General features: G+C 37.6%; 1 protein-coding gene and 1 pseudogene across 1 annotated transcript in view; one reads left to right on the top strand and one right to left on the bottom strand.

Moving 5' to 3' along the window:
* Positions 1-10,231, bottom strand: part of IARS1 (isoleucyl-tRNA synthetase 1) — a 118,415-nt gene that overhangs the window by 100,898 nt on the left and 7,286 nt on the right. Inside the window, exons 5-6 of the mRNA XM_004714603.2 lie at positions 7,228-7,345; positions 4,420-4,567 (exon numbers count right to left, since the gene is read on the bottom strand). Of these exons, the coding sequence (XP_004714660.1) occupies positions 4,420-4,567; positions 7,228-7,345 (266 nt within the window). The remainder of the gene's footprint in view (positions 1-4,419; positions 4,568-7,227; positions 7,346-10,231) is intronic.
* LOC115869463 lies at positions 3,404-4,003 on the top strand (annotated as a pseudogene).

Raw genomic sequence — 10,231 nt, 5'->3', positions numbered from 1 at the left:
TCTTGCACTGTCTTCAGTGCTGCCCCCTGCAGCATTGTGGGTGAGGAGACGTTTTGTCTTGCTATGGGGCCAGCGAGCAGGAGTTTTGTCCTTAGGGTTTTGTGGGCCAAGATGGGGTTCTTTCTCTCTCCCTCTTAAGTTTGCTTCCTTGTGGTCTAGACAGACCTGCTGCTCTCCTGGGGCTGTATCTTCAGTGCTATCTTCTGTCATGCATTCTTCTAGGGAGTGGGTAAATGTAGCTGGGACTGGGGCTGGTCCCACAGCCCTCTCTGTTAGTTCATTGATCCATGCCAGTTACCCTATTAAAATTTTTTCAAGCTCATGTTTCAATGGCTGACAAGCACATTCTTAGTATTTTTTCTTCACCTCTTCTACATCATGAAATCACGATTTTTTCATATTCCTCTTTATTTTGGGAAACAAAAGAAGTTGCATGGAGCAAGGTAAGGTGAGTAAGGCGTGGGGCAGGAGAGGCATGCTGTTTTTGCCAAAAACTGGTGCACTGAGACGGTGACGTGAACAGGTGCATTGTTGTGGTGGCAAAATCAGTCCTCCATCTGCCACAAATCGGGCCTTTTTTTGTCACAATCTGTTATGCAATCTTTTCAGAACCTCTAAATAGAAAGCTAGATTAATAGTCTGACCTGGTGGTATGAACTCCAAATGCACTACAATTCAACCTTTTCATCCGTTCACTCAGGGAGTTGACAGACTCCAGAACAATTTGCCATCTTCAACATTTCACCTTTTTTGAAATGAGACAACCACTAGTACACTTGAAATTTTTCCCATAGTGCTGTCCTTTTTAGCTGTGTTCAACAACACGACAGTTTCTACGCCACCTTTCCGTAACAGGAAACAAAATTTCGTAGCTGCACGCTGTTCTCTGAAATTAGCCATCACTAAAAACGAGGTTCATGCAAAATTACTTTTAAGAAAAAAAATCACTGTGATCAGAGAGAACCTTCTCAGGCAACAGCACTGGGTGCAGTAGCTCAAAGTGAGTTGCTCAATGCCCACCTAACAGGAAAAGGCATACTGTGTGTGCTAGTTACACAATTTCATGTCAACTTGATAAACAGAAAGAGTAGAGGAGGAGTCTAGCCCTGCATGTCTAGACCTGATGGTCAATCAAGTCACAGGTAACACCCACCAGGAGGATTCTGGGTACTTCCTCTTTTTCTCCTTGGAGGAGAACCCCTCACTCTCTCTCTCTCTCTCTCTCTCTGCTTCACATTTCTGTGGACAAGCCACACGGAATCATGCTGATGGTAGGCATAACACTGGAGATGCGCCCACCACTATTGGATCCATAACACTTTTTACTCACAGGCCTCTGATCTTCCTGCATTCAGCATCACTGCATGTGCTATGTGAGTCTAAAGAGGAATTTTATGGACTAGTATCGTACATACAGACTAACATCAGAATTATGGACTTGATCTGGACTGACCTGGGATGTTTTCTCAGTATACAATTACCCTTTGATATTATAGCTTTCTCTTAAACACCTTAGTGTCTCTGAATTTGTTTCTCTAGTCAACCCAGACTAACACACTATGAAAGCTCAGCTAGGACTAGCGCAATTCCGATTTTGGGGGGGAATACCAGTCCACCGTGCATTATTTTTAACAACAAATATTAAAAATGTTTCCCTATTATGAAAAGTGGGTAATGAATTTCCTTGTTTTGCAAACACCTTTTCATTGGAAATGTTTACGGTAGGTATGCTAAGAGGTGAAAATCTGGTGCAAATTACTATGTGAAATATAATACAAGAGGTTTCAAATAAAAGAAAGAAAAAATCATGCATTTCCAAACACTAAAAAATCTAGATTACCCTATAATGTCCATGGATGATGTAATTGGTTAAACACTCAGCTAATAATCTAAAGGCTGGCTATTCAAATCTATAATAGGGCCTTGGAAGACAGGCTGATTGATTACCTTTCAAAAGGTCAAAGTCTTGAAAACAATAAGGAGTCATTTTACTCTGTAAAGGAGGTTACCATGAGCTAAAGTAAAACCGATGACAACTAATACTAAAAGCAAGTCATATAACCATTTAACTAAAAGAAAAATAAAAAATTTACAAATTATTACAAAGGCCATTGCATTCACTGAAAAACTGCTTGTAATAAGGCTGCAACTCACTGAACTCTAAGAATTTTCTTATAAGGAGAGCATATACTTTTTCGATTAGTTGGGATTTAATACATATATTATATGAATCCATAATTCAATCACATCAAGTGGAACTGTACAATTGCTACCACAATCTGTTTCCAAACACTTTTTCTACATGGATTCCTTGACATCCTCTCCCTTTTACTCCATCACCAGAGTCTACATTTTTAAAAAGAAATTCAAGGATGATAAATATAAAGCAAAGCAATATGCTTATTTTAAATAAGCATATTATTTATAATATAAGCCTATTATAATATTATTACTTATAGTAAGCATATTATTTTGCTTAAAATTTACCATCCAGAGGAAACAGGTAATTGACGCGAGCCAGGCTCTAAAGCAGTAAGGCTTGCTGTGGAAGCACAACTGTACAAGAGTAACAGTTGCAGACTTCATGGTACATGTTCTGGAGAAAACAAAACACTCGCTGCTATCAAGTCAATTCAGACTCATAACAACCTATGAACTGAGGAGAACTCCTGCGGGTTCTACTGTAAAGATTTACCTAAGTTTTAACCCTTTACAAGAACAGAAAGCTTCTTCTTTTCCTGTGGAATGCTTGGTGGGATCAAACTGGTGACTTCGTGGTGAGCAGTCCCACTTTGGCCCACTATTCTACCACGGCTCCTCAGAAGCAGCTGCAAAACCTCAGACACATTTCTTCCTAGAAAAGTTCACTGAAAATCATCTCTTAGTCCTATAAAATTCCCAAGGATTATATAATGAATTCTCTCCCTCCCTTTTTGTAGACTATAATGCTCTTTTTTTTTTTGAAGTATATATTTACTTGCCAGTACAGGTATTATGAATCAAAGTAACTCAAAATACAGTTTTTATGGCTACAGGTTTCTCTTTTCCTATTCCCTCCTACCACCCCCACCCCCAAAAAACAATCTTAACCTGAAAGTCCTAATGTTCAAAAAGTGCCAATATTTTTTCATATAAATCTCTAAGGAAAGGAAGTATTAATGAATATGGTAACTCTCCTAGGAAAATTGGAGTCACAAAATTCTTATGACAGGTACCTACAGAACTTTTAACTCATTATCTGTAATTTGGGCATGATATGTAAAGCACATTGCAGACTAGAAACTTTATTTTTAACCCCAGAAGCACCTAGTCCAGGACAGAGTGGTAGTCACCCTCATGGTTGCAGGGCTGGGTAAGTAATTGCAGGAGAGGGGTGGGGCCAGTGCCCAGAATCTAGGTGGCCATGGTCCAAGTACAGCCTGCTGCCTCCACAGGGTTGCCTGCGTACCTGCTGAGGGCACCATTGACTGAGGAGAAATGGGTCAGAGATTTTGATGAAAAACAAAAGGAAGCAAACGAAATGCTGGCAGAGATAGAGGAGTAACTACATTATGTCTCCCTTTCTTTCCGTAACCCCATGATGTCCAAGATGCATAGCTACAGGAAAGGACCTTGGCAAAAACTATGTTGGAAGGTGAGAAGCCTTTGACAACCAGGGGCTGAAGAAACATGAAATACATCACATACTCTGTGGAGAAAGAGCACTAAACCAGCTGCAGACTCAAAGGGCACTGCTTCTGCACGGCACTGACAGTCTGAACCACACTACCCTGTGTATTTAATGTTCTCATCAGTGTGAAAGTGAGACTGACAAGGAGCTGGGGGTACAATGAGACCATGTGGAGTGCACCAAGACAAGTGAAAACTTGAGCAAAAGTTTTAAGATTCTCCGGTCAATGTCTAGAAAAGTAGGCACCAAGAAGCTGCTGCTTTCTATCATCCTCTTAAAAGGGCTTGTCATCTAGGAGGCATGGTTTCTTACAAGTTCTTCCACATCATTTAACTTCTCAGAGAAAGATTTGTGGACTAGAACTTTAACCCTATGAATGAATATCAGGGACAGAAAAGAACAAGTTGCTGCTGTGGGCTGACAGTTCAAGGATGCACGGTCCAGTCAAACTGTGGGAAGAGGGAGGGCAGACAGAAAACCACCTGAAAAGTACAAGAAAAGCCCAAGACTAGAGGTATCCCAAGGTAATGCATGCTGTTTCTGACTCCCTGGGGAAAAACCAGAAATCTGTATTTTCCACTTTTTATATTTCTACGCTCGTTTGTTTATGGTACTTTTTCAGTCAGAAATGAAAAGGCTGCTTTAGAGGTTGTTTTTCTAATAAGTGAAACATATATCAAAGCATTTTGTTTTTAACTCTCTAATGAAATGTAGCTTTGATTATCCTAAGTACCCAGATTCATGCTTACCTTTAATCTTGACATACTGCATATCAGGATTAACACAGAGGGCCAGGTTACTAGGTAGAGTCCACGGAGTGGTTGTCCAAGCAACTAAAGATACGTTTAGATCTTCCTCCAAAGGGAAAGTTACAAATACGGAAGGATCTTGAACCTCCTGAAATAAATGGAGGCAAATTATTTTACAAAATATATCATCAAGATAGACAAGTTTTATCCCCTGAAGAATGAAACAAACCCATTTTCAGGACACACCGAACATTTAAAAATCTTTTTGAACTTTTTTGGCCAAATTTAGAAAAAGTAAACAGAAAGCATAAAATTCTAAACATATTTTAAAAACACTTAAATATTAAGAGTTACCATGGTGGTCACAAAGGAACTGTGGAATCACTGTGGGTTATGCATTGAGCTGTTAACCAAAAATCAGCGGTTAAACCCCTCACTGTCCAGTGGACAAAATGCAGAGTTTCTGCTCCCATAAAGACTTACCGCCCAGGAATCCTTAGAGGCAGTTCTACTGCAGCCAATGGGGTCCCTATGAGTCACAATAGACTCAACGGCAATGGCCTGGGGTTTGGTTTTAGTAGACACAAATATAAACCATTTTAAAACATCAGTTAACTCTGTAGATTTATCAAGAGGAAGGGCATACATAATGGAGAGTTCACTATTAAATTGATCTGTTGTATAAGTCCATGAAGAATAGGTTAAAAAGTAATAAGTTTTGGAAAACAGAGCTATACTTTTCCCAAATATCTAAAAGAATAAACAGAAATGCCATTTACTTGAAAATATAACATACCAGTATTCAATATTAACTAATGCAACACTGACCAAAATACATCTTAAATGAAATGCCACAAGAAAAACGAGCTTTACAAATTTCAAGTTATTTACACATAAAACATACACCAATCTGAAATGTTTAACATAAAAGGCAAGGTGCAGAAGGAGCACTTTTTAAGGTTTAAAAACATACAGACTATACAAGACAATGTTATTGTTATAGATACCTAAGTACATAGCCCCACTGCCATCAATTGATTTGGATTCATCCCACGTGACAACAGTGAAACTAATCCATAGGGTTACCAAAACTGTACATCTTCCCAGGAACAGACTGCCATATCTGTATCCTGTGAGTGCCAGGTAGGTTTGAACTGCTAGCCTTTCATGTAGCAGCTGGACACCTAATGACCACCCCACCAAGTCTCCTATGTACATGGTAAAAATATAAAAAGATGTATGAGAAATACCAAATTCAACACAGTGGTCATCATTCAAGATCTAAAGAAGGAAAGATGATGCTAAGAAACGTGTTATATATTACTATGGTATATTCAACCTCTACAAATTAGAGCATACTATATAACTACGTAGATTCCAGTTAAGTGATGGAAGGAATACAAACAAACACATGTTGGACGTTTCCATTTATGCAAAGAATATTAACAGGGAACTATTATCTATAATATTTTATAAATATTTTTAAGTAAACAGATGTATTAAAGATGTACTAATAATGCACATAGATTTCCCCATTGTCATATATAAATATATTTACATATGTACATGCCTGTATTTAGACCTCTATAAATGCCCTTTGCCTCCTAGTTCTTTCCTTTATTTCCTTTTACTTCCCCTTGTCCCACTATCATGCTCAGTCTTCATTTGGGTTTCAGTAATTTGGTTACACTGCCCTTGATCAAGCCCTACCAGGCCTCCTATACCCTCCTCGCCATTGATTTTGGATCACTTTTGTGCCCTTGTTCCTGGGTGTTAACACCCACTTCCTTTCCCCCACCTTCCCCTCTCCCATGTCTAGAGCCATTGGTCCTGTTGTTTTCTCCTCCAGACTGCTTGTCCTGCCTATCTTATCTAGAAAGAAGTGGAGAGAGAATACAATGCACAAGACAAAGCAAAACAAAACAACAAAAGAAAACAAAGCCACAACAACAAAATGCCACGCACGTGCGCACGCGCGCACACACACACAGAGAAAAGCCTGTAAATAGTTCAAGGTCTGTTTGTTGACCTTTAGGAGTATTTTCTGGTTGAATCTGATAGGGTGTGTACTCCCTCGGGACTTCCTTGCTCTGCTCTCCTTGATGCTCTTTTGCACATCCTTAGTGTTTTGCCTCAGTGTGGTGGGATCAGATCAGGCGCAATTGCCACAGTTGTGTCTCCAGTGTTAGGGTTATGGGTCAGTGAGGTATGTTGTGTCTCGTAGTGGGGCTGGCCATATGGTCCTCTCTGTGCACTGGTTTCTGTGAGCAGAGATATCGTCCTCAAGGCTATGTGGACCAGGATGTGCTCCACTCTCTCTTCCTCCCCCTTCATTTGCTCCTGTGTGCTCTGATCAGACATGTCCCTCTCCCTGAGCTGTAGCTTCAATGCTATCCTCTGAAGTAAATTCTTCTGGGGGAACAATGCTTTTTAGTACATTTAAACCACAAAAATTGTATGACACGTGAATTATGTGTCAAAAAACTTAAAAATAACAAAATACCTCTATAAAACAAAGGCTCAAATGAACTTCTGTGGTTAGTATTATGTGTATGTATTGTCGTATATCATGGCTGAAAAACACAAACACAATCAAAGACTTAACTGATTTACTGTAAACAGATTAAAACATAGGCAAAAAAAAACAAAACAAAAAAAAACCATGGGAACATTACCAGCTTCTAAGTATGAACTGGCAGAAACTGAATGTCCAAGTAACATATCCACGAGGGGGACCAATTGGGAATACAAACCACAATTACCATCCCCATAATTTAATCTCAAATGATGTTTCCGCATATCACATACCTTGTAATTTTGGTGAGATTCAAAGTTGGAAAGTGGAGTATTACATGCTGTGGAGTAAGGCATAACTTTCACACCTCTGTAAACAAGGCCTTTATCATAGAGTTGTTTGAAAACCCACCTAACAAGAAAAAATTTTCTATAATTACATACCAATGTTTCTACAAAAATTGATGCTGCTTTTTTGTTCATAGTTTCTGCCTGCCAAAAGAATTAAACTTTAGAGGGAAAAAAGAAAGACCTAAAATAAAAAGCAGTTGTCTACAATGGTGTGGGGGGCATGAAAAAGTTGGTTAATTACAAATCATTACAAGGGGACATTACATAGGCATTTAAAATGCCAATATAAAATAAAATGCTAATATCTATTGACATGGAAATATACTAATGATATAATGTTGACTGAGAAAAGCAATTGACAGATAATTTTGAACAGTTAAGTTATGTAACATTTATATAAACTATACACCTATATCACTATACATGTTTACATGTTTAAGAGATGCTTACAAACACATTTTCACCAATAGGGTAATGATGGTTGTAATTTCAGAGTTCTTTTAAACGTTGAGTCCTGATGGGACAATGGTTACCGCTGAGCAATTCAAACCACCAGCTTGCTCCATGGGCTTTTTGCTCCCATAAAAAGTTAGTCTTGGAAATCCACAGGGGAGTTCTAGCCTGTCCTATCGGGTTGCTCTGAATCGGAATCTATATGATGCAGAAAGTTTAGGGTATTTTGTTCTTTTTCTTTAAACAGTTTTCTTGAAGCAGTATTTAAATTTAATTTGTTTTCTTCTTCCTCTAAATTTAATTTTAATGGGTCATTTTACAATAACAATTTAAAAAGCCTAAACCACAAACCTATCTCTCTTACAATCAGAAAACTTTCATTAGCCTTTTAAGTGTGCTGCATTATGCTAAATATGACAAGATTGCAAAATTATGTGGTAAAATGAACCCAGTCCGCTCATGTGATGACTATTCATATCTTCCAGTTGGATCTAGTACTGACCAGAACACCTTTATTTAATTTTTCCCTTATTTAATTCATTTTTATATTCTGGTTACTATGTACTTGGTAGAATAATTTATTTCCATTTCATTTGTTTAATGAAATAATGTACACATATTTTCCTACTACTCTTTTGATTTAAACTGAAAAAAGCCAAGTGTCTTCAAATAAGTTCAACGTCATTGTTATACCCTTTGATATTGGGGCATTTATAGAAGACTATCAAGAAGAACACAGTGTTTAATATCTACCATCCATAAAATTAGCTGGAATATCTTAAACTAACCACAACAACTTGCTCTCACCTCAAATGTTCTCTCTAATGTATAGGGTTCTCTGGTGTATATGGAGAAAAATTATATGAAAGTACTTTACATACTTACAACCTAAATATTCACTAATATTATTACTATGAAAGGTACCATCTACTATTTTTTATATACCGCAGTATGTGTGCCTTATTTATAAACCAACAAGTTTCTCAGGAAGAACTAACATTCTAATGGCAAGAGGCTTAAAAACAATTTTCCTTCTGATTTAAGAAGTGCTTTATGTACACTGGGAATCACTATCTAGTGCTATCATCCCCTTTTTAGCAATCCAAGCAACATTACATTCTAAGTAGCCCTGATTTACAATATAAATAGTATCTTCTTTTTCAGAGGTTTAATATAAAGCCAGGTTTTTTAAATATCCTAATCATGATACCCTAGTTGCTGAATGAATTGGAAATGCCCATCTAAATTCTCTGGCTTGTCATAAATTTTGTTGAGTTTTCCACCTTTTGAGTACATACGACTGAACATGTTTCTACAGCAGTGGTTCTCAACCTGTGGGTTGTGACCCCTTTGGGGGATCAAACGACCCTTTCACAGGGGTCGCATGATTCATAACAGTAACAAAGTTATAGTTATGAAGTAGCAATGAAAACAATTTTATGGTTGGGGGAGTCACCACAACATGAGGAACTGTATGAAAGGGTCAGGGCATTAGGAAGGAGTTTGAGAACCACTGTTCTACAGGAAAATGTCCATCAGAGGATCTGGGAATCATTCCAAAGTATCTAGTACCAGCTCCAAGAAGGCAAAGAAAATAGTCCAAGTATGTGGAGCAGATTTTAGTTAACAGAAATGCAAATATTTATATTTGAATGTAGCAGAAGTAATAGCACCTACAAAACAAACACATCCTGCAATACAAATAAATACAGCATTGCAATGCACTTGTACTTTTATGAATAATTTTTAAGACATAAAATTTCCTCAAAATTGGTTTAGTTATGTACATAAGGCATTTTATAGCCACATTAATGGTTATCTATTTGCTATTATTTGTTAATAATAACTTTCAGAATATTGTGTAAGACCCAAGCTAAACCAAAGATTGAGAATGGCTCTAATTGTCATATCAGAAACCAAACCATTCCAACTCACACAGACCCTATACAGTGCTCCCAAGATAGTCAATCTTTACAGAAGCCTCAATCTATGTAAGAGCAAAAATCTCTACGGGAGCTAACAGCTTCATCGTTCTCCCGCAGAGCAGTTGGTGGGTTTTAAACACCAACCTTGCATTTAGCAGCCCCAACGCCTAGCCCACCAGGGCTCCTTATAATAGTAAAACATGAAATTTCATTTGGTAACTGTGGTGAAATAGTCATCAAACTTTAACATGCCTCATTGTTAAATTGAAGCACACAATTTCTTAGACTTAATTGAAAAAGAAAAAAAACAATCAAAACGCTTCTGAAAACTAAATTTCCCTAACTATATAAACTAATTTGACAAAACCCCCAAAACTTACAACTGATAGCAAGCAATTTATAACTATTTATTTTTAATGTAAATATGTGCTCTGATGCAGAAATACTTAAGTACTTGATTATAGGTTGCTGGTCTGCTTGCTGGGGCTACTAACATATGGTACAAAATTATATGAATACCCTATTACCTTTCCAGAATCCAAAAATGTCCCAACTGAAAATAATACATG

This window comes from Echinops telfairi, unplaced genomic scaffold, assembly GCF_000313985.2.
Source record: "Echinops telfairi isolate 266 unplaced genomic scaffold, ASM31398v2 ScPeMD7_27;HRSCAF=92, whole genome shotgun sequence".
Taxonomy (NCBI): Eukaryota; Metazoa; Chordata; class Mammalia; order Afrosoricida; family Tenrecidae; genus Echinops; species Echinops telfairi.
The sequence above is the reverse complement of the archived record's forward strand: the minus strand, read 5'-3'. Positions and strand labels throughout refer to the sequence as shown.